General features: G+C 50.0%; 1 protein-coding gene across 3 annotated transcripts in view; it reads left to right on the forward strand.

Annotated features, from left to right (window-relative positions):
- The window catches only part of DDX4 (DEAD-box helicase 4), a 1,871,246-nt gene that overhangs the window by 591,546 nt on the left and 1,254,710 nt on the right, over positions 1-24,990 (forward strand). For 2 of the 3 annotated variants that reach the window (XM_069627287.1, XM_069627289.1), the window contains exon 6: positions 3,456-3,539. In XM_069627287.1, the coding sequence (XP_069483388.1) occupies positions 3,456-3,539 (84 nt within the window). The remainder of the gene's footprint in view (positions 1-3,455; positions 3,540-24,990) is intronic. The other variant, XM_069627288.1, reaches the window with a different exon arrangement.

Genomic DNA, 24,990 nt, shown 5'->3' on the forward strand with positions numbered 1-24,990 from the left:
GATGTGTAGTTCCCCATCTTTCAGGTTGGTGGGAAAACTACAAATCGGCTGATCTTTAAACCAACTGTACTGATCAGAGTAAGAGCGGTCACAGCATCAAAGCAGCATTTACTAATGTGCCCTCACTTCCCCTATGCTCTTGTCTGCCAAACAAGGCCCCCTTAGCAGACGTCACATCCTGCAGTGCACGATCCAGACTGCGCAGCACTTGCTTACTGCAGCCTTTCCAAATCAGATTGAAAAGCTCACTTAATAGCTGCAGGCCCTAAAACAGTGTACCCGTATAAACAACTTGACGGTTATTATAGTTCAATTAAGCTGTTCACGGTATCTAACGGTATACTGCTATACCTTTACACCCCTATCCCAAATATTGCTCCAACCCTGGGCAACTCCACCATTTATGCATCCAATTCACATTCCCACCAGAATTAGTCCGAGAAAGAAGACTTAATCTTTTGCAGCTGGGCCGGTGTATAGTGCTATTGCACCATTAATTTCTACCAGAATTCTCTTATTTGGAGCGACCTAGTGAGTTTGGGAATCGCTCTCCATAGCCCCTGCCATTCTTTTTTCCGCACCACTTCCCCAATGTGAGCTGACAATGCTGTTTATAGCTAGTGAGATTTTTCGGGCTTGTTTTATCCATTCGTTTATGCAGATTAGATATAAGTGCTGTGTTACCTGGGTCTGAAGTTGCAAATTTTTCAAACAGTGTGAGCTCTTACTGCTGCACTCTTCAGCGGAGAGGCAAGAATCCAGTGCCGAACCTGAAAATACTGGAATCTGTTTTCCCTCCGGCCCAACTCCTGTTTGCTTTGTATAAAAGATTGGAGCTCTTCCCCCTGAAACATATCTTAATTTCATACAACCCAAGTGTTTCCATTTCCTGAACTGTGATCTTGAGCAAAATACTTTTGACCCATTGTCTTTGGCCCTAAGCCTTTTCTATCTGATGCTATCACTATAGTTCCTCTTATTCAATTTCCCTGAGTACGTACTTGTTGGTGTGACTTAATTTCTATTAACTTTGTCTTTCCCTCCCTTTTAAAATTGCGGGAGTGCCATTTTGCTCCCACTTCATTTTGTGAGCTTAACCTGTCTAGAATTTAAGGGAAGTGGTGTATTAAGAGTGATTTTTAAACTGCTTATAATAGTGTAATGTTATACAACTGAAGAGTGTAATGTATATTATTTTACTTAAACCTTGAGTCATAGTGAATGCTGTCCTTTGTGTAACTATTTACCCTTGAGATAAGTCTGGCTACTCCGCTACTGCTACCACTTTAACTGTGTAGTACAGGCTTGTACCAAAGGTGAAATTGTACTGTCACTTGCAGTCTTAATTGTGTGTGGTGTTCCTGAAGGGTACTGCATATTATTCTGCCTAACAATGAGGGCCAGCACAAGCTGCTGCGGGCTAACATGCATGCCCACGCAGTCAGTACCAAGGCAACGGCCATCGTATTCCAGCGCCATGTCCCTTGGCAAGTCATAAGCAGTGCGGCCACTTGGGCCTCTCACTCGGCTTTCTGCAAGCATTACTGTTCGGATGCTGGCACCAGATCTGAAGCAGCTTTCGGACAGGCGGTTCTCAGGAACCTATTTGCTTAAGGAGGGTCTCCTCTCCGCCCTGGGGATACATTCAGTTGTAATTGCCCATACGGGACAGAAGAGTAATTAGAAGTTACTCACCGTAGTGACTAACATACTCTTAGTCCATAGTCCCCTTTCCTCCATACATCCCACTAACCCCCCCCCCCCCCTTCCTAATAATACTGGTGTCATTAGGCAATGTTAAATCTATTGTTGACGCGTCAATGGGGACTGAGGTGTGGCGCCGGAGGACGGAGTCAGGGCAGTGCATGCTCCCTGGGCCGCGCCTCTAAATTTACAGGGGAAGGTGTTTTTTTCTGGTGAAAAAGGTTCTGTCGGCCGTCCCTTGGAATCGACGCCCGTACAGTATGGAGGAAAGGGGACTATGGACTAAAAGTATGTTAGTCACTACGGTGAGTAACCTATAATGTACCCACCACTGTGTGGCAGTGCTTATCTAGCAGATGGACTTGCTCATTGCTCTAGGATTGCAGATCCTTGCAACATCACGTGTCCCCTTAACTTGCAGACAACTAAGATCAGCTCAACAGGAGCACCGTGTAGGCCCTTTGGTTGCAAAACTGATCTGACGATCCACCCTCAGGTGGAGCATTTAGGGAGAGGTGGGTCAGGAGCTCCAGGGCTGTTTGGTTCACCTGGGGATCCTGCATGTAATTCAGTTATGTTTAATGTCAACCTGATTCCTCTAGTGTATTCGTCTGTTAGTGCTTCCTGGTCTTCTGCCACAAAGGGGTTATTGGAAGCTCTTTGTCAGTTGCAAGCAAATGCAAGCTTTTTGCATGTTTTTGTTGCTCTGAGAGCTCCACGGCCAAAGGAGTCTGTTAGGTTCATGTCCATGTGGATCCCAACCCAGCCTCCTCCACCACTCTCTTTGAAATAGTGCTCATCCATTCTGTTATTTCTTCTATTGACATAGGTCTCCTTATAAGGTTGGTCTGTACAGGTTGGTCCATTTTGGCATTCATTGGTTTTCAAAGGCACACATGCCTATTCACTTGTTCATGTAAAATCTGCATGGGCTACACCACATTTTATTTACAAGCACTAGTCATTTAATAGTAATGCACTAAGCTTTTTTTTGCCATTGCTCAAGAAAATGTGTAAGATCTTGATTAGCCAACATTTCAGCGGACACTCATGCCTGGTCTCTTAATATTAAAATCCACTCCCTCAGGACCATCCCCTCCTTCCCCAGACCCTTAAGTGTGAATTGATTGTGAAATAATGTTCCATTTCATTAGGCTATTAAGTTTTGCAAGCTTTCACGACAACTTGTGACCCTTCTGACATTTCTCATCTCAAGAAGTGTGCTCTGTCCTGAATGCAGTCTATGGAATATCCATGTGCCTAATAAAGGAATCGTCCCTTCAAGCTTGCTTACTGCATGGTTGCCTGTCCTGAATAGCAACTAGGCAGGAATCATAAGTGTTTTCTCACGTTACCCAATGCTGCGTACTATATAAAGAATAGTGTTTCAGTCATCGTCACCACCTGCTGGTCTGAAGGGAACCATCCAGATGATGACTAAGGAGACGATCATTGTGTAGGTGAAAAATGTATGCACTCTTAAGCTCCCACACCCTCCATTAAGAGTACATATTGAAACTGTCAGGTGTGCAAATCGCTTAGTTTGATCCATAAATTCCAAATAAGGACAGCCCACGTTCTAATGTTTGTCCTGTTATTTAAAATGTGTCTTTAGATTAAAACCTGTGCAGTGTAATTTAAAAATAAATGTTGAGAGGTATTTTAGAAGCTAACCTTTTTCCACTTACATGTTCTGTATGTCTCGATACTTCAGATTTGTAGAAGTTTCTTGTTTGCCCTCAGCATTAAAGTTCTTGAACTATTTGTAATGTGGTTTACTTTAACAGGTGGCTTCAAGAACAGAAATGAAACTGCTGGATCAGACTCTGGGAAAGGTAAACCGGAACAATGTTCTGTTCGGCTTCTCATTGTCCCCCATTTCTAGCCTGTGACCGCACTTCTGTGCCCTCCCTTTGCTCCTTCAAAATTCTGCTAGGCTTCTACTGGCAATTTCACATACTCTTTTCCCTATCCTTAGCCTTGCACCCTATGCTTTAAACCTCCCTTGTGCCCTCACTTCGCTTCTTAAAAATTCTGCTATGGCTTTCCCTGCCAGTTTCTTATGCTCGTAAATATTGCTACATAATTATTTTAATTGCATCCAACTTATTTTCCCTTGCTTGAAGTTGATGCTCTTTCTATAATTGATAGCATCACCATTCGGTTATGTTTTATTACTAGACCTCTAATAGATTACCTGCTGCCTAGAGATGCCATTGTGAATTATCAACACTGTTCTTCAAAGCTATGTGCCCAGTGTCTGAAAGTTTCGATACATGTCAGCTTAAGTCTTTCTCCTCCTTTGGCATGTTGTCCAATAAGTAATTGCGTCACTAATCTCTATAGGGAAGCATTGATGGTCCACCACCACGCAACTTCAGCAAGTCACTGGTTTAATTATTTCTAACCATAAACAATAAGTGGGAGGTGCAAAGGAATTAAAGCCCACAGCTAGCGATCCCTCAATTAGGTTATCCAACCTTTAACTACAAACAAAACGCGCTAGGGGGCAAGCCACTCTGTTGCTGAGATGCCCACAACCAAACACTGTTTTGAGAAAGCCAAATACCTCTACCAAACTCGAGGCAGGTATCAAATTGTAACAAAATGTAATATCAATACAATGTTAAAAACACAGACTTTGTACAAGGACTAGCAAATGACCACTATTTGGTAACTGGTCATATACACAGTGCATGCTCTAACAGATAATTTTTAAAGGCATTTCATTTGCAACCTTTTTGTTCATAGTTAAGTGTCTCGTGCTGTGCAAAGTTAAAGGAATAAAACACATAAAGCACTGCGTTCATCCTACTCATCTCTCACTCACACTGATTCATACTTCATCAACACCATCCCAACAGGTTTCTTTCCACTCTGTCGTAGATAATATACACAGGAAATTCTTCAGGGGCTGCCTGAGAACAGCAAATGCACTGTTGTCCAATTAAAATCTACACTTTGAAAAAGACCAATGAATGCTGCATTCTATGTGCCGTTACAAATAGGCACCAATTAGTCAGTTGAAATTATATTTTTCAAGACTCGTCAGTCTTTTCTTAAACACCAGTGTTTTGAGACTTCTCCAGCATGGGGTCTGGCATGGATTCACATGCTCATGAATATTCCCCGTCGTCAGGCTGGGAATCCTCGGTAAAGAAAAATCAGTATCAGTTTCGTTTCTGATCTGTCTTTCGTAGTAGTAACCAATCACTGATCTCTGCGTCATACTGACCACAGCCAATGACTGCCCTCTCCCTAAGGCCGCATCTGGCAGCCATCTTCAGATTTTTACCGCACGTTCAAGTGTTGGGAGTCCTCGTGCTTAGCTCTCGAGCTTTTACTGTGTTTTGCGCTTTTTCAGGTGAATTTTCACATTTTATTCGGTTAATCGAGCCACAAGCTCCACCGTTTCTACTCCCGTTAGCGGCTACGCCCCTCAAGGGTGAAGATTTAATCGAATCAACTTCTTGGAGGATTCCAGAAGATTTGCGGCCTACTTCGAGATGGCCCAGGACGTGAGTTCGTCACCCGGACCCAAGCTGTTTCGCAGCTGCCCTGGATGCGGGCTGCAGAATGTGTTTGAGGACGAACATTCGCGATGCCTCTACTGTCTTCATGGGGACAAGACTCGTGTAGAGAAGGACTGCCAGTTCTGAAAGAACTTGTCGGAGCGGACCATGAGGGACCGTCGATCCCGTCTCGCCAGCTGGTTGGAGAAGAGCTCAACGGGTGAGAAGAAAGGGTCCGAGCGGGCTTCTAAGTCCAGTGCGGGTGCCCAGGCGACGGGGGCCCAACACCAGGCCAAGCACTGCGAGTCCGCTGGCTCCGGGAGCGCCGAAAGGTCGGGCTCTTCGGTCGCCAGGCAAGGCGCGCCTTCCCCGGCACCGTCAACCACGAGCCAGCGCTCCGGTTCGGGGAAGAGGAAGTCTGAGAACCCGGGTAAGCTTTGGGAGAAGCCCCGTCCGATCTCGGAAGAGGGGGAGCGAGGCGTCGCCCCTCCCCCTAAGGAGAAGGCCCGGGACGCACCTAAGGTGGTGAAGGCCCCTACCCAGCAGGCAAAGGGCTCTAGCAAGGCGATCGCGGCGACTCTGGCCAAGCCGGCAGAGAGCCCGCCCGCGGAGACTGCCTCCGGGACTAGTTTCCCTGTCGCCAAGGAGGGAATCCTCTTTTCAGCCCATCATCATGGCCACCATGATGGAAGAAGCGAGGGGGGGGGCACGGTAGCCTCCTCGAGCTCGGAGTCAGCCTCGGAGGAGGAACTGACCGAGGCCGTGAGGAATCTCGAAGTCCAATTCGAGAAGGTTCGATCCCGTAAGGAAGATCCTCGGGAGATAACCGAGGAAGACGACTATGGCGAGGAAGAGCAGCCTTCCCTTCCGGCGCAGCCGGAACCTAGGCCTCAGGATAGCTCGGCGGCCATTTTGTCTGCGATCCAGTCCTTATGCTCTGAGATAAGGACGAGATTACCACGGCCCAGGCCGGAGGACCCGCAACCTGGCCCGTCGGGAAGTCCTCAGAACAAACGACAGAGGACCCAGCCCTCTCCTCCGCTCGCCCCCGTAAGGCCTACAGTTCCCTCCTCATCCTCCCACGAGTCGGGAGATGACAGTGCAATGGGCTCGACGACGGGTTCTGAGGGCGACGACGGAACAGGTCTCCCGTCTCCCGGGCCTCGCCGCCCGACGAGATTGGCTCATTCCACGCCATGATCGCCAGGATGTCCGAATTGTTCCAGCTCTGCCCGGAGGAGCAGAAAAAGGAAGGTTTCCTCTATCAGCGCCGGGAGGCCAAGAGGAAGACTGTCATCGCGGTGCCTCTAATCGATGACATCTGGGAGGAGGGCCTGACTGTTCTCAAGAACCCCTCCATGGCACCAGCCAAACGGGACCGGTACGAGAAGAAGTACCGGGTCCCCGAAACCGCTCCCCTGTGCCTCAGGGCCCAGCCAACGCCAGACTCGGTCGTCTCGGCGGCGGCGAAGAAGAAAGCGGCGGGGTCAGGAGCCTTGACGTCGAATTCCCCGCCAGACGGCGAGGGAAAGAAGTTGGATGCCATGGGGCGGCGGGTCATTTCGTCGGCGGTGACGACTATCAAAGCGGCCAACGCCCTGGCGATCGTGGCCTGTTACGACAGGGAGCTCTGGTTTAAGCTGGCCCCCATATTGGACTTCCTACCGGACGACAAGAGGTCTGAGGCCCTGGAAATACTTCAAGAAGGCGAGGTGGCGTCGGACCACGCCATAACGGTGGCAACCGATATTGCCGATATCGGGTTCCGCCAGCTGGGCAACGGTGTTTGCCTACGACGACGGGGTTGGCTCCGGGCGACCGACTTCCGTCAGGACGTCCAGACAAGGGTGTTGGACATGACGTTCGACGGCAGCAACTTGTTTGGGAAGGCGGTGGACAAATCCCTCCAAGCCATAAAGACGGACACGGAGACGGCCCGCGCCCTAGGAGCCCTTCAGCAACAATGGTCCTTTCAGAGCTCCGGAGGCAGACAGGGTGCCTCCAAGGGATCCAGCGGTGGCTCTTCGTCCTACCGCCAGGCGGCACGCTCCTCGTCTCAGGAGGCCTAGAGGGGTCGCGGCAAGCAGGGAGCGCCTCGACGCCGTCGGCAGGGTGGCCAGGGCGGCAAGGACACCACCTCCAAGCAGGACTGAACCGGCCGTGGCCTCGGGCCCCCACCGAAGCACCCCGGTGGGAGGCCAGCTGACGAAGTTCGTTGGCGTGTGGAGGTCCATCTCCACCGACCGTTGGGTGCTGGATACCCTGGCAAGAGGACACTCTATCGAATTCCTGAAGAAGTGCCCTCACGTTCCACCTGTGGCCAGGAAGGAAAATCACGTCCCGCAACTGCTGTTGGAAGTATGGGCGATGCTCAGGAAAGGCGCCATCGAGCTTGTCCCGAAGAGGCTCCGGGGTGTACTCAAGGTACTTCCTCGTCAGGAAGAAGACGGGCGGCTGGCGCCCCATCCTGGACCTTCGTCGTTTGAACAAATACATCAGGTCACAAAAGTTCAGGATGGTCACCCTCCAGCACGTGCTGGGACAGCTGGAGGAAGGCGACTTTCTATCTTCGTTGGACCTGGAGGATGCTTACTTCCACGTTCCCATCCTCAAAAGTCACCGAAGGTTCCTCAGGTTCGTCGTCGGAGCACTGCCGTTCGGATTGAAGTCGGCCCCCAGGGTCTTTACCAAGTGCCTAGCAACTGTGGCGGCGCAGCTGCGCCTGCAGGGGATTCACGTCTACCCTTACCTGGATGACTGGCTCATCTGCTCAAGGACGAGGGAACTCGCCGTCGAACACACTGTGAGGACCATCCAACTACTCAGAGACCTGGGATTCGCCATAAATTACCCAAAGTCCCACCTGGTGCCGTCGCAGGTGGCCCTGTTTCTGGGACCGAAGCTTGATACAGTGAGGCGCCTGGCGGCACCGTCGGAAGAACGGACGAACACCATTCTAGGCAAAGTGCAGCGTCTGCTAGCCAGGGGCGTGGCCAGGGTGAGGTCCATCAAGTCCCTCCTGGGGATGATGTCCTCTTGCATCTACCTGGTGCGCCTCTGCATACTACGGATGCGGCCTCTTCAAGAATTTCTCGACGACTGTCGGATGCAGGCGACGGGCACCTTCGAAGACAGGGTCCCCCTCAACGAGGTGTTGCGGCGGGCGATTTTGTGGTGGGGCATTCAAGCGCACCTCACGGCGGGCAAGGACTTTCAGACACTGGCGTACCAGGAGACGGTGACGACGGACGCCTCCCTGGAAGGCTGGGGCGCCCACACCGGAGATCTCCATTCAAGATGCCTCTGGCTCCCGGAGGAGAGGCTCCTGCACATCAACGTCCTGGAACTCCGAGCCGTGTTCTGGGCTCTCAAATCGTTCCTCCCATCGCTCAAGGGCAAGGTGGTGCGGATATTCACGGACAACACCACAACAATGTTTTACATACGGAAGCAGGGAGGCACCAGATCCCCAGGGCTATCCAAGGAAGCACAGGATCTGTGGCACTGGGCGGTCGCTCAGGGGATATTCCTGGTTCCCTTCCACCTGGCAGAAGAAAGAAACACCATCGCCGACTCGCTCAGCAGGGAGCTGCGCGCGTGTCACGTGGGAACTGCGCCAGGATCAGGTGGATCAACTCTTCCGACGATGGGGCAAACCTCAAATCGACCTGTTCGCAACAGCGACGAACTCGAAGTGCAAGAGGTTCGCCAGCAGGTTTCTCCAGCCGAGAAGCATGGGCGATGCGTTCTCATTCCCCTGGGATGGCCTATACCTGTATGCGTTCCCTCCGTTGCCGTTGCTGCTTCGACTCATCAACCAGCTCAAGAGGTCCCGGTGCAGGTTGATCCTCGTCGCACCGGCGTGGCCGAGGCAGATCTGGTTCCCGGACCTTCTGGACTTGTCAACGTCCCCTCCCATCAAGCTGTCGGCGGACGCTGACCTTCTCTCCAGAGAAGGAGGCGCCATCTTCCACCACGACCCGGCGTCGCTGAACCTGCAGGCTTGGCTCCTGCAGTGCTAGAGTTTGGAGGCTACGATATACCGGCCGATTGCAGAGAGGTTCTTGCAAAGGCCAGGTCGTCCTCGACTCTCAAATGCTACGGTCATAAGTGGAAGAGGTTCTCTATCTGCTGCCGAGCACAGAAGATCAACCCCCTACGGATTATGGCCCCTCAAGTGCTGCCGTACCTGCTATCGCTGGCAAAGGCTGGGCTAGCCCATGCCTCCATTCAGATTCATCTGGCGGCGATCTCCAGATATACCAGAACCACAGGACGGATGTCCCTGTGGTCCCATCGACTGGTAAAAGAGTTTATGTTCCGGTCGTTCCTGCCGGTGAAGGCCCCGGCCCCGGCGTGGGAACTTAACGTGGTGCTGACCAGGCTCATGGGGCCCCCCATTCGAGCCGATGCACTCCGCACCGATGAAGTTTGTCGTGGAAAACTGCATTGCTGGTGGCCATTACCTCCGCACGACGAGTGGGAGAGATCCAGGCCCTATCCTCCAAAGCACCGTACTTGACTTTCCATGCCTCGAGGGTGGTGCTTAGGACGCACTCCTCCTTTATGCCCAACGTTGCCGTCGGACTTCCATCTTAACGAGCCCCTGGTGTTACTTGTTTTCTTCCTGGCTCCTTCGTCGTCGGCTGAGAGGACTTTGTACTCGCTGGATGTGGCTAGAGCGTGAAGTTCTACGTGGACCGCACAAAGAGTTTTCGGAGGACATCACAGCTATTCGTGAACTTTGGACCTGTGAATCAAGGGAAGGCTCTTTGAAAGTCTTCTATTTCCAGATGGCTCTCCGGCTGCATCATGCACTGCCTCCGGTTGGCTAACCGACCGCTGCCAGGCCGTCCGAGAGCACATTCGACCAGAGCGATCGCTGCTACTACGGCGTTCTTATCTGGTGTGCCCCTGCTGGACATCTGCAGGGCTGCTACGTGGAGGTCGACGCACACCTTCACGAGATTCTACTGCGTCGATCGGGATTCCAGGGAGGAGTCCAGGGTCGGCCAAGCAGTGCTGCGCAACCTGTTCGCTTAAGGTGAGCCTGGTGAGGAGGTAAGAGATGCTTAATGTTGAGTTGTTGTATTGCTTAATGTTGAGCCTTTGCCACCTCCCGTGGTTGTGCATGTGTGTACTGCTATGTATTCTTATATTCATGAACATGTGAATCCATGCCAGACCCCATGCTGGAGAAGGAACAAGTTACTTACCTGTAACTGTTGTTCTCCAGCATGGGTCTGGCATGGATTCACATGCTACCCCTCTGCGGCTCTTCACTTGGTCATACTGCCACTTCACGTGCTACCAAATCTGAAGATGGCTGCCAGAGGCGGGGCTTAGGGAGAGGGCAGTCATTGGCTGTGGTCAGTATGACGCAGAGATCAGTGATTTGTTACTACTACGAAAGACAGATCAGAAACTAAACTGATACTGATTTTTCTTTACCGAGGATTCACAGCCTGACGGGGAATATTCATGAGCATGTGAATCCATGCCAGACCCATGCTGGAGAAGAACAGTTACAGGTAATCAACTTGTTCCTTCTGCAACAGAAAAGACATTGGTGTGATTATCCATATTGTGATGCTGGAAATGCATTGGAGGGCCAGGGCCTCACTGTCCTTGTCCTATAGTCCTTTTTCATTTGTGCTCTGTATTGTTTTCTGCCCAGGAGTCCATGTGGACTCCTGGCAGTGCAGCTCTTCCTGTTTTTGGTTTGGTGTACAGACCCATCTGATTGCCTTATGGCACCCATAGGTGAGGGTAGAACCCCCTTCCCCTAGTGTATGCTTTGGGCACCTGTGTGTGGCCCACGGAGCAGGGTAGGGACTGGTGGCAGCTCCATGCTGAATTTGACAGGTGCTCGGATACCCAGGCCCTGCCATTGGAATCCGTTTGTTCCTGATAGGAAACCAGATGGCCCCTGTGCCCACTTGCTTTCTACTGCCTGTTACCTTGTTTTCCCAAAGTCCTGGGAAGCCAAGACTCTGTCGTTTCCCCCTGACTGGCTGTTGGGTTGAAGTTTCATATAGGATGGTGTTGTGAAGTCCAGGCCAGACTGGCTGTAACCTTCCCAGTGACTGGATGTTGTGGGTACACCCTGTGGGTGGGACCTGGGTGAATGGAGTGTGATCAATATGCACTTCTTGTTGTGGATGTCTGGTTTCTGGTGCTTCACACTGACTGAGTTAGCCCTGCCCGAAACTGGTATGAATGCAGTGTATAGTGTTGAATGCCTGGGTACTTGTCCCAATACACATTCCTTGTTGTGAGTGTCTGAGAGAGAGGAGATTGGCCTGAACGCACTGTATGCTTGATTGGCTGACTGCTGAATGCCCTTCTGAGTGATTGGTTGCCTGAGTGTGACCCAGCAGAATGAATGGGAGATCAACTAGTATATCTGGGGGCCTCTCACTGCTAGAAATTGTTCAGAAGCTGAAACTGAAGAAGGTTGACTGCTGTCTCTCTTCGCTGAAATCCGAATGCCGTTGAGACTAATTCAAGAGAGGACCTGGTTAGGCGCCCTCTTCCCGTGCTCCGAAGGACCAATGAGCACCGCTAACCTTCAGCGAGGCTCCCTGGAAGTCGGAGCCTCGAAAGGCTGCCTACCGGAGACTGGGACCGCCGAGGAGAACAAAGATAACCACCGGACATTGTCCACCGTCTTCGACCAGGATTCGCAGGTTTGCTGTAACCGATGGTGGCCCATCAAAGCCGTGTTGCCCAGAAGCAGGGACCGCTTGATGCCGTGCCATCAACGACTAGAACCACAACACTCCTTTGCTTAAGACTTTTGTTTTAACTAAGTGTGTGGACATTCCTTTGTGGGTGCTTGGACTACACTGTTCTTAAGAACCAGCCGGCATCACCTCCTGAGAAGCTAGGCCTCGATTGCTCGACCTCCGCTACCCTATTGAGAATCTTGGCTGGGGTTCTCTGTGCCTCTCCTCTGCCATATAGAGAGCAGGAGTACAGGCACACCCTCCAGTCTTTACACATGTCTTGTGTGGACCTTTTTAATAAGTCGAAGAACCATCTTTACTAATTAGATGGAACACACATTTACTGTGTTAATAGCTATTCATGGGCTTTTATAGTCTTGTCAGTCATCCAGAAAAAACGGACATGCGAGCATGTTCCATGCTCTGGCTGAATTAGAAGATGCAGAGTTCAATATCATAATTATTGGCATCAATGCTCTTGTCACATCAACCTACATATTGTGTTCTCCAATACTACTATAATACAGATTTAGAGCAGGTATGTTGCACATGGCTAACCATTGGTTGTTGACTGTGGTCACTGAGCCTGCCAATCATTGATTCGTATTAACCGTAGTCTTGGTCACGTTAAACTATGGCTTTGCTTTCACCATTTGTCTTAGTCTCAAAGAATGGTACTCTGAAAAGGCCAAAACAATACTATGACCACCTTGTGCTAGTTCCAGTCAGGTTGGCTGGTTCTAATTCATGCATTTAAAATAGGTCAGTGTTGCTGTCGTCGTCATGGTCCTATCTACTGAGATTACCTGAGATGCCAGATCAAGTCAGGAAAAGCTGATCACCAGGTGGAGAAGGCTTTGCACGGTAGTTAAGTGAGCTTGCACTGATGCTGATTCTGGACTCCAGTGTGAGGTACCTGTCTAAAATGTAAACCGAGAACCTTGCATTTGAAGTGGCACGTCAGCAGTTTAACCTGGGCAGTACACTTGTATTCGCGAGGGATTTAAAAGAATATTGTATGGCAGAAAAAGTTCCTTTTAGCTTGTAATCGTGTTTAAATCTGTGTCGTAGAGCACTGCTCTGCAGGTTGGGGGATCCGGTTGCGTCACCGGCAAAATGTAAGTAAATACCATATATGATGCTTGTTAATCTGCTTAGAATCACATGCTATGCATATGGTCCGACATCCAGTGGTAACCGCAGAGTATTGCATCTTGTCTTTCGAGGATCGAAGGGGGACGTCGGCATAGGCGTGCCTGTAACACTATCCCTAACGTGACGTGTAAAAAAGATTGTTTTTTTCCGCTCAGATTACTGGTAGCCCTAATGCGGGCCTCTTACATATAGATTGCGTTATTGTCATAATTATCAACTTTGTCTTTATTCCCGCTAAGTCACTTAGAAAGTTGAATCCTGTAAAACCATGCAGAAGACTGCTGCAGACTTTCAATGCCTGTTGATCCCAGCGGCGCTGCCGTTCACGTGGCCGGGCTTTCTGGCCGGCCTATACAGTAGGGAGAGTGGGGTCGGGCTGGCCATATTATTTACAAGTATGCCTTTCCTCTTTCACCCTCTCTGCTCCCTGTGTTTTGTCATCGCTGTACCTGTCTTTCGCTATGGAAAAGATGCCATTTAGATTTTGTCCCTCGTGTAGGGCCAAATATCTGTGGAAAGACTAGCTCTCTCGGTGCAACAATTGCCTTCCCCTCGACCACAACGAAGCGGGTTGCACGACACGTAAACTCCTGCGCCCTAAGACGCTTAAGGAGTGCCGCTTGAAGCGGTGGGCGGCCCACGGCATGTCGCAGGCCGAATGGTCTTTCCCCTGCCGCAACCGCCGAAAGTGATTGGGGGACTAGCGATGACCAGGCCTCCGTGTCGGAAACCATTGACCTAACGGCGGACAGCACTCAGTCAACAACGCCCTTCCCCCACCCCACCCGGCCTGACACGAGTCACACTATGGGGAAAACACCCAGCGACAGGGGCAGACACTATCATAACACCAAACCCACAACCCAAGGTTCTGCTTCGACAGAACTGTTGAAGCGTACCAAAGCACCAACGGAACCGTAAAGCTTCAACGGGATCCTCTGATCGGCAGCCTTCCCAGCAGCCGCGGCCTGCGACTGGGCAATCCAAAGTAAAGGGTGCCAACGCTAAAAGACACGTGCCCGTCGAAGCGCTCCAGGAGGACGCGCAGATGTCGCTTAAAGCCCTGGTGGCGCCGAAATCCACCGCTCAGCCTCTGGATCACCTGGTGGCGCCGAAATCCACCGCTCAGCCTCTGGATCACCTGGTGGCGACGAAATCCACCGTTTAGCCATTAGATCGACCAGATTCCCTGAGCATTGGCGAGAGCATTGCAAGGATTGCCTCGGCAGTTAGACTGAAGTAACGGTCGAAGGAGGCGGCGAAGCACAAAGAATGGCCTAGAGATGTCCTGATAGACACGCCACAGTGCCCCGAACCCCGCAAGGACTAGGCTGAGAGTCCTGTGCCTTTGTCAAGTACATTAGGGGACAAATCTCGATGTCACAGGGAAGATGATGAACGCTTTCCTCCCCTGGACCCCTCTGGTTCATCCTCATGGACCAGGGAGAAATTTGAGGGATGTATGGACAGATTAGAAAAATATGTCCCTTATTCTGAGAAGCTTGCTCCCAAAAGACCTCGAAGACCTTCCTTCTACGCCTGTATCCAAGTTTCAAAGGACCTTGGAAGATCCACATGAGTATACCTGTGTCCTCCTCACAGATATTATGGACACATGATCAAGATGAGGATGCCACCTTTCTGGAAAACTACAATGTGGATGACGGGCAGATTTTATAGTCCATTAGGAAGACAGCCGTCAGGTTGGTGCTCAACCTTGGACGTCCCCTTCTCCCACCCAGGACCCTGATGCCCTGTACATGGATTCCCCCCCCCCCGCACCCCCTCCACGCCGGCCCGCCAAGCCTCCCCAGTGGACGATCAAATGGCCTTTAAAGCCATCTTGAAGAAGGCGGCTGACCATTTTCAGATCGCCACTCAAGAAGCTTTATCAGATTCTGATTTTGTGGGGGATATACTTAAAGAAAAACCTCTGGCCAGCCAGGCCACCCCTTTGTTGAACTCTATTAAGAGGAGATTGGCACCTTCCTTGTTGACTCCAGCCCAAACCAGGGCGGTGAACCCTAAGGTGGAGAAGTTATTTCGTCCTTCACCTACCGACCCTTTCTGCATCAAAGGGTACGACGTCCTTTCATAGCCTGCATTTCCATCCCCTGGCATTTTAATGTGCATATTACAATGAATATGCTCTAGGGGGGTGGCTGGGTGTGAAAGGGCAGTTAAGGGTTTCGGCAGGTAGGCAATATGCAAAAATAAGCGCGGGAGCGGGGTAAAAAAAATTACACGTTAAAATGACAGGATGAAATGGCAGGCGATTTAAATGACATGGAACGCATCAAAGGACATGCCACTCCAGATTCTTTAGTGGTTATCACTACTAGAAAACAGGCTGGTGTTCCCCTCTCTACAGAAGAGGCACCACCCGATAAGTCCAAGAGACTATATGCACTGGGAAAGAGGGTCACAACTGCTGCTGCGTAGCTAATAACACCATGCAATTGGCCAGCTATGCAGACGTCCAGTGGAACCTTCTTGCAAGTAGGCCTTCAGGAAGTGCCAGAACCTACACAGACCAAGTTGCTCACCATCATTTCGGAAGTCTAGCAAGTCAACCAGGATTTGCTCAAGAACACTCTGGACACTGCAGATACAGCAGGAAGAAACCTGGCACAAGGTACCTTGCTCAAGCGACATGCATGGCTGAGGAATTCCGGTTTCAAGCCAGAGACCCAAGCAGCTCTGATAAACCTGTTCAGGAGACCAACCTGTTTGGCAAGGCAGTGGACGATACACTAGAAATAGCCAAGAAAGAACATGAAACACTCGAGTCCCTTCAACAGTTTACCCAGAAACCCTCTCCTCCGTGAATGGCTCCCGCCGGTCCTTTCGTGGGTAATCTAGTTTTCCCCAGAACCAGTATGATGCAGGAATCTGGAATTTGGGACAAGGGTCTAATACCTCCACCACTTAATCACCCTGAGGACAGCGGCGTGGGAAAGGTAGAGGACGAGGTTCCAACTCCAGAGGCACCCCGGCCTCTGGTCAGAAATTACCTTCGGATCCAGGTACCCTCCTATGCCACCCCGGTCGGGACGTATAACATCTTTCCTTACTGCATGGGAGGGGATAACAGACCAGTGGGTACTCAAGACGGTCGCCCACGGGTACTGCATAGAATTTGCCCAACCACCCCAATTCACACTGCCAAAATCCAGACGCCAGACCACCTGCGGATCCTACTGCAAGAGGTAGAGACCCTTCTAGGAAAGGATGCCATAGAAGTCGTCCCTATTCTACAGGTAAACTAAGGTATTTAGTGTACTTTCTTGTACCCAAAAAGGATCTCACCATGCACCCTGTGCTAGACTTGAACCCAGCTAACAAGTTTGTCAAACCTCAAATGTTTCGTATGGTCACTTTACAGGAAGTAATCCTGCTGTTGAAACAGGGGGATTACATGGCAACACTGGACATAAAAGGTGCATACTTTCATATTTCAATGTTGCCAGTGCACAGAAAATACCTAAGGTTGATGATAGAGGACAAGCACTATCAGTTCAGGGTACTCCCCTTCAGCATTGCCTCGGCATCAAGGTTGTTTACAAACGTACTGGCAGTAGCGGCAGCACACTTGCGCAGACTATCTGTCCCGCTTTACTCTTACCTAGACGACTGGCTCATAACAGGGGAGTCCTACGAAACATGCCTATTGAACACGTAGAAGACAATCAACCTCTTATTCAGTCTGGGATTCTCCATCAACGAGAACAAATCCAGCCTAGACCCCAGTCAAGTCAAACAGTTTCCAAGTGCTCTGATTCGGACGAAAGACTGCCTCATCTTCCCCTCAGAGAGGGTTAAAAACATGCGGTTTCTGATCCCTCAGTATGTAGCCAGTCTGGAAGTGACGGTACGCAAAGCCATGCAACGGTTGGGAATGATGGCGTCCTGCATTTATTTAGTTCCTGCTAGGCCGAATTGCAGGCATTACCCTCTGGGATCACTAGACACAATTAGAACTACAGGTGTTAGCCAAACCAACCTTTGGTACAAGTCTGTACCACACAGTTTGTGGTAGCGAGCTGAGCAGCCAGGATCATCTCGAGTGAATGTGAGCAGTACAAGTAGTTACACAGGGACTTTCAATCACAGTGGTTCAAGTTAGACACTTATACTCAAGGTTTATTGGTAAAATACACTTAGCAATTTATTACACAATCATTTAGAAAGCATTTCACTTGAAGAAGGCAACTTATTATAAACCAATACTCTACAATACAAAATTCTAAGGGTTTGAGACAGTTTGAGCTCCCCTGAAATAGAAGCCAAACGGCAGTTGAGTTACTTAGAAACGATCAAAAGGCACAAGATAAGTACAATAGAACATATATACTTTTCAGACAGTGCAAATAGTTTCAGTTCACCAGAAGAGTTCAACTCAAGTCAATGGGCCAGGCCAAAGTCAATGGGCTAGTGTTCTGGATAGGAAAGAGCAGTTCTGGTATCAAACTGTAAAGTCTTTGCGAAAGTTCTTAGAAGTAGTTTAGGCGAAAAAGAATCATATGTCGGGTCACGAGCTGATTAGGCCTGCAAGTTGGGAAAGTTTCACAAACTTTCACAGTGAGAGTGGCCTTCTCTCAATCGGGTTGGCACAGTACCTTTGTATGAAGAAAAAAATGCTGCTGAAGTCGTGGTTCCTGGCACGGCCTGCAGATCTCGCTGTTCCTGAGCCTCAGTTGTGCGGACAAGAGGGAGGACGTCTGGACTCCTGCACTGCACGGGATCGTTGAAGTAAGCAAACAAGATGGAGTTGCTTCAGTTCCAGTAGCTGTAGATTCAAGAACACAAACTGGTGTCCCTCTCCCTGGTTAATCCTAACCAGCCCTGAGAATGCTATCCAGGGGTCTTCTGAGTTGATTGGCCCCACCAACTCAAAGGAAGAAGCCGTCCTTGAAGGAGCTTCTCTGTCGAATGGAGTTACTCAGGCGCCAGAGGCGGTCTTCAGTACTGAAGCCCGCCAAAGGCACACGAACAAAGGGACCAAACCTGGTTTGGCGCACAGACACTAGAAGGACCTTTCCAAAAAGAAACTGTGAAAAAAGACCAGAACCTGTTTAAAAAAAAAGGGGCTTAAGGCACCATCTTGAAAAACATGGCTCCCATGATTTTTAGCTACCGGTGTTTGTGGTCGGGGAAAAATCATGGTCGTTCGTTGTAAAACCACTGCAACCAGCCTTTTCAATAGGAAAGGGTAGCATTTTACTGCTACATGATTATTTAGACACCGTGGATACTATGTAATCCCTCCAGTACTCCATTGTAAGATGGTGTGGGCTGGGTCTAGAAATTTGGAAAGACTAGTAAAGTCAATTTCTCTTTACATTTTCTGGGAAACAGTTTATCCCAGAGAAGGTCTTTAAACCTTTGGGATGTCTAAAAGACATCCCTGTGTCACTGCACTGAGGGTGCTGAGTGACGCATGAAAAGATGATGCCTATGGAATTATCTTAAACTCCATAATCAAAGAAGACAAATGTAAAACACACATCAAAAAACATGAGTGGGGAACAAAGGCTCACACTCTTTCCAGGTAAGAAAATCAAGTCCTCAAAAATCCCGCAAAGTTGCTGGGGGTCTCTAACGTGAAGGGAATTGGCGCATTTATGAGAATTCTCCCTAACAGTTCCTCAAGCGCGTAGCGCCCCATGCAAGAGTGGCTCAACAGCCAGTGGTGTCAGGCAAGTGTACAATGGGAAGATCTGGTAGTTGTCTCGCCAGCCCTCGTTCTCTCTCTGCTGTGGGTGGGGGGGGGGGCTCACCTGCTTCAGCAGACAGCGCACGGCGTGTTGGCCCCACAAGTAGCATCCAACCATATAAATCTTAGGAGCTATTGGCGGTATTCAAAGCACTTAAAGCCTTTCAAACAGTTGCAGGGGAAGATAGTCCTGATCTTAACAGACAGCACCACAGCCATGTACTACCTGAACAAACAAGGAGGCACACATTCTACAGGGCTATTCAAGCTATCCCAAAACATTTGGATATAGGCTCTCAAACACAGGATGTTCCTGTTGCCCCGACATGTTCCAGGGGAACTCAATCTTGTTGCAGACGAAATCAGCAGAGATTTCCCACTGCCCGGTGGGTACTAATGGCGACTACATGAAGCCATCGTCTCCATCGCTTTTGCAGAATGGGGCTTCCCAGAGATAACTTGTTCGCAACTCTGGAGAAATCTTCATGCCAAGATTACGCCTCCATGTACCCACAGAACAGCTCCAAAGGTAACGGGCTCTCGATAGCCTGGTCAGGGAAATTTGTTTACGCCCCCCCCCCCCGACTCACTTACTCAACATCGTGCACAAGATGCACCAGGAACCAGTCACCATGATATTGGGTGACCCCATTTGTGCCCGCCAACCCAGGTTCTCATCGGATGGAGATGTATCTCTCCCCTCCCATGAAACTGCCCTGATCGTCCAACATGTCATCTCAGGAAAGGTGAGAAGCACTGCACCCATGCCCGCCAACTCTGAATTTAGATGCCTGGCTCCTGAGGTCAGAGTTCGGACACCTTCAACTCCCTCAGAGATGTATGGACATACTCGGGTGGGGGGGTGGAGGGGAGCGAGGAAACCCAACGCCTGATATTGCTATTCCAGTAAATTGAAACACTTTGTTATCTGGTGTAATGCCATGGTCGTCAATCCCATTGACGGCTCTCCTACTCATATTGTATTGTACCTGACTCACCTGACCCAAGCCTGTCCGTGAGCTGTCGGAGCCAGGGGCCACGAATGTTGCCCTAATCTTGAGACATTGCCCCCTGAGTCAAAACTTCATCCGCACACTTTCTGGGTAAGTGCCTGCACTGTGCCCTGCAGATTCCTTTAACTACCGTGACACTTGTACGCTATTTCGTTGGACCTTGGAAAGGAAAGCACAATGGTGCAAATCACATGTATGCCAAATGCTCGCAAAGTAACCTCTCCACATCATTTATTATTGTTCCTGCAGCCTTGTTTATTATTATTCCTCCAATTTTCCTCTCCCCACTAGCTGCTGTTTACCATAACCACATTCTGCGTTAATGCCTGGGCTCTCAGAATTGTATGTACTGCCTGTAAAACGATTTCCTAGATTCTATGTACTGCTGGTAATACGCACTCTTAGCTTGTCTATGTACTGCTTGTTAAACTGACCTTTAGCAGAATGTACCCCTAGTACGCAGATCGTGCATCCTGCACATGTTGCTGCAGCTCCTATCCCATGGACCTGCACCGCCCACTCATTGCACTTCCCCAGGGCGCCATTCTACCTCCTCCCATGCCAGTCTTCTGTATTGCACTGCCCACTCTCTGTGCCTCCTAGGCCATTATAGATCTGATACTTATGATCATTCTTAGGTATTTTTAATCACTGTGCCTCTTCAGGTCTATATGTCTGTTACATATGGTCACTGCTAGGCATATGTAGACTCATTGTGCCGCGTTAGGCTGCCAGCCGATGTCTGTTGCATGTTTTCCCGGCTAGTCCATTGAAGTACATAGCTTACACTATTCACCAAAATGTATTGTACCCCTAGTACAGACCTGCATTACCTAGCCTCACACGCTAGTACTTTAAAGCACGCACATCTGCCTACCTTACATCTCGCCCCTTACGTACTGCTCACCATTTTTGCCATATCTGGCCCACAGCTCGACCACTCTATGGTCCAACAACACATACCGACCTCTACAATGTGTACAAATCTACCTCGCATACCACTTCCCTCATGCAACACCACAGCGCTCAATCCATATCTAAATGTGCCAGCCCTCTGGTTACAACACTTCACTACCAAACCAACCCCTAACCATCCATGTCCTACTCATCAGGAATGCTAGGCTTAGCTCTCGCCTGTACCGCCTACCAGCCGCCAAACTATGCCACTTAACAGCATCACCTCACCCTCTTGTCCCCACACTGTCTGACACAGACTTACTGAATCCTGCTGTGAATAAACCCACACTGTCCCCCCTGACTAGATTGACATCTCCTATCCTAACGAGTCAACCATGTGCCGCATCAGTCAGAAACCAAAGATTAGCAGCCAGATGTCACCACTGGTCCTATCATATGAAAACCACCATCCCTAACAAGAAAAACGCTGTTGCCCTTGCGGCTCCCATAACTGACGAGGCCCCCACAGCCAATAATTCCAACACCAAACTTAAAGGTGCGCTTATCAACACACTGTCCCTGCTCATGCTTTAGACATTGCAGATTTCATTGTGGCCGAAAACCTCGACTTCCTTGCAATCGCAGAAACTTGGCTGCATGCGACCTCGGGTCCTGCCCTAACCCTAGTCATCCCTGATGGCTACTCCATCGGGTGCGACAGGGACACTAAACAAACCAAGGGGGGTGGATTAGCATTCATATTTGAGTTCGCTTAATCTTAGAGCTGCTAACACCCTACAGCTGCTATCAGCTGAATTACTTTCTATTAAACTACCAATTTCACCCAACCACACCGCTTCAGTGCACCTCATCTATAGGCCACCTGGCCCTACCTCCTCATTTGTGGAGGCTATCTAATCCATCCTAGCCTCCAGCACCAAGCCTAAATCTCAAATCATCGTACTGGGCGACCTCAACTTGGGATACCAGGACACAAATGATGCCAAAGCCAGTGATGTAGCCAGTGATCTGGCTGACTTCGGCCTCACCCAACATATCAGTGAACCTACATATATCAAGGGTCGTACCCTTGACTGGGTCTCATTCATGAACTGTGCACTAGATGTCACTTCTGTATTCGAAGGGATTGTCCTCCGACGTATTCCTTATCTTTGATAATTTGTCTCCAGCTTGCTGGCCTCGGAAATGTTTTTCTCTGTAGAGGGCGCTGCGCGTTGACGTCCGCCTAGTCGATGTCCCTCGACAGCCACCGTATCGGCGCCGACGTCACCATGCCCATAAATAGCCACGCACGGCGTCAGTTGCGCAGTTCCGTTTTTCCGCGCTTCGTGGGGCCTCGGAATAGCGTTGCTCAGTCAGATAAAACCTCTCATATTTACTCGAAATACCAACTCGTTCTCGATGGCTTCTTCATCGGAACCGATGACTCTGTGGTCCAGCTTCAAAAAATGTGAGACTGCGGTAAGAAAATGCCGATAACAGATCCACACAGGATCTGCTTGTGGTGCTTGGGAGTCGAGCACCATTGTTCGGAGTGTGAGGACTGCATGTCCATGACGGCGAAAGCCTTGAAGGAGTGCAAGGGGAAGCTCGAGAGAGGCAAGTCAGTCAAAACCTCCTCGAAAGTTTCTTCGGTCGAGGCATTCGTCTCCTCGCCGTCGAAACATTCCCATTCTAGGTCTCGAAGTAGCTCCCACCATTCGTCGAGATCTAGACACTCAAAGAAGAGACATCGAAGATCCCCTTCCTCGTCCTCTTCTGTTTCCCCAGAAAGGGTCTCCTTTCCCACAAAAAACAGCTCTCAGGCAGAGTGGGAGAAAATCAGGAAGAAAATGCTAAGCGTCTTCGAGAAAGCGGCCTCGACCCCCACGAAGACAGCTGAGGGTGATACCCCGGGTGAAAAACCCAAAAAATCAAAACGCTGCGAGTCGCTGCACCCAGTGAAAGAGTCCACCCGAGAGCGCCACGGACCATCGGGTAAGAAGGCACCATCTTTGCCGTCGTCGAAGATCCCTTCGACACATGGATCAGTGCCATCAACGCCGTTGTTGAAGGGTTCTTTGACGCATCGATCGATCGAATCGATGCCGACATAGACGCTGATGAAAGAGAAAACCACGGCTACTTCACAGCCAACGGTGATACCACGAGCCTCTGGCACGACGACGAGACTGTCGTCGACATCCTTGAGTAGGATCCGATCCTCTCGAGTTCTTCGAGGCCTCTTCCAGTTTTCTTGACGCCTTTCTCGGCGCCTTTGAAGCCTGTCACATCGGCGTCGACGACATCGACGTTTTCTCGCCCAATAATGACGAGTTTGGCTCCTTCTGCCTTTAAAAATGGGTTTTACACCATTTCCAAGGTCAGAGTACCCCGGATTATCTTCAATCTATGAAGAAGGGGGATTCTGACCAGGAAACCTTCGGGTTGCAGAGGAGCACACTACCTGTTCCAGAGGATTTTACCTCTGAGGAAAGAAGGTTGAAAGACCTACAGGAATCATTACATGAGGCAAGTGGGCTGGACACTTCCCCAGAAGTGGAATCTGTCAAATCAGACCCAGGGGAACATGCCGAAACACCCTATAGAACCCTGATGGCAAGGATTATTGAATTTATTGGTTGGTCTGCACCTTCACCTGTTTTTTAACAGGATGACCTGACAGACATACTAGATAAAGGTCCACAGGAGGATCCTGTGGTCCCCTTCCATGCAGCCTTGCAGAGGAAGATTTCATCTAATTGGGGAAACTCCCGAGGTTATCCCTGCAGTCCATAAAAGATTGTCAGCCAAGTATAGGGTAGCTGTGGCTGACCCTGAATACTTATCAAAACACCTGACTCCAGAGAGCCTGGTGGTTCAAGCGGCAACTTCATCAAGCAGCAGATCCGCTTACCCTACTGTCCCACAGGATAGAGATGACAAAAGGTATGATTCTATGGCAAAAAAAGTCTTCTGCTTGTAGTATGGCGTTGAAGTCCATCAACGCCACCTGTACGCTCGCCAGGTTCAGTCACACACTGGGAGTGTGCTTCAGCGGCTGACAGCATACCGGAAGGAGAGGAAAGGGAAGCCTTCCTTAACATCATTAAAGATGGCAAAGATGCCATGTGCGAGTCACTTCAAACTGGCATCGATTCTGCTGACAGTCTCAGCAGGGCCATGGCGGCAAGTACGACAATCCGCAGGCATGCGTGGTTGCGAAAGTCTGGCTTTGCTCCAGATATACAGGCCAGACTTTTGAATATGCCCTTTGACAGCTCTTCTTTATTTGGTTAAAAAGGCTAATGACAGTCTGGAAAAGTTGCAGACATCTAAATCAGCGGCAAAATCTTTAGGAGCTGCAATCCACCAAACTCCTTTTCGCCCCTCAGGAACCTCTGGGAGAGGATAGCCCTTTCGCTATTCCGCATTTGGGAAAGGCAGAGAACAGCCGGCTCAAAGAGGCCAAAGGAGATCCACCCAAGGTGGACGGGTCAAAAGAACTAAATCCGCAGCAGCAGCAAGTGCCTCTTTACCCTCGGCATCTGCATCAGCCGCCCCCAAACCACTCTGAGGTCTTTCCACACAAAACACCTGTATGGGGCAGGTTAACTCACCATCTGACGGAATGGCAGGCTATTACGTCAGATGCTTGGGCATTGGAGACAGTTGCCCAGGGTTACTGCCTATCCTTTCTACACATTCCTCAGAGTCATCCAACAGGGCACAGCTCTCTAAAAGTTCCAGATCCGCTCCTCTTGCTGGAAATTATAGACCTGCGAGAGAAAGGTGCCATAGAACAGGTACCTGTAGCGGACAGGAACAAGGGCTGGTACTAACCGCCCCCCCCCTACTTTCTCATACCAAAGAAGGACGGAGGACTGAGACCCATCCTGGACTTAAGAGAATTGAACAAGTTCCTCAGGAAGGACAAATTCAAGATGGTAACTCTCTCTCAGATCCTTCAGGCACTCCAGCTCCAGGACTGGCTGGTATCTCTGGACCTTCAGGATGCTTATTTCCATGTGCCAATCCATCTCAAACACAGGAAATACCTGAGGTTCGCAATTGGCGACTCTCATGATCAAGTTCTGCCATTTGGGCTGACCTCCACCCTGAGGGTCTTCACCAAGCTAATGTCGGTAGTGGCTGCGAGTCTAAGGAGGGAAGGGATCCACGTCTACCCCTACCCGGACGATTGGCTGATCAGGGCTGTAGCTTCGGAACAAGCTCAGATCCAGCTAGATTGTCTGCCACTTCCT

Source organism: Ambystoma mexicanum, chromosome 6p (genome assembly GCF_040938575.1).
Source record: "Ambystoma mexicanum isolate Mex_15411 chromosome 6p, UKY_AmexF1_1, whole genome shotgun sequence".
Lineage (NCBI taxonomy): Eukaryota > Metazoa > Chordata > Amphibia > Caudata > Ambystomatidae > Ambystoma > Ambystoma mexicanum.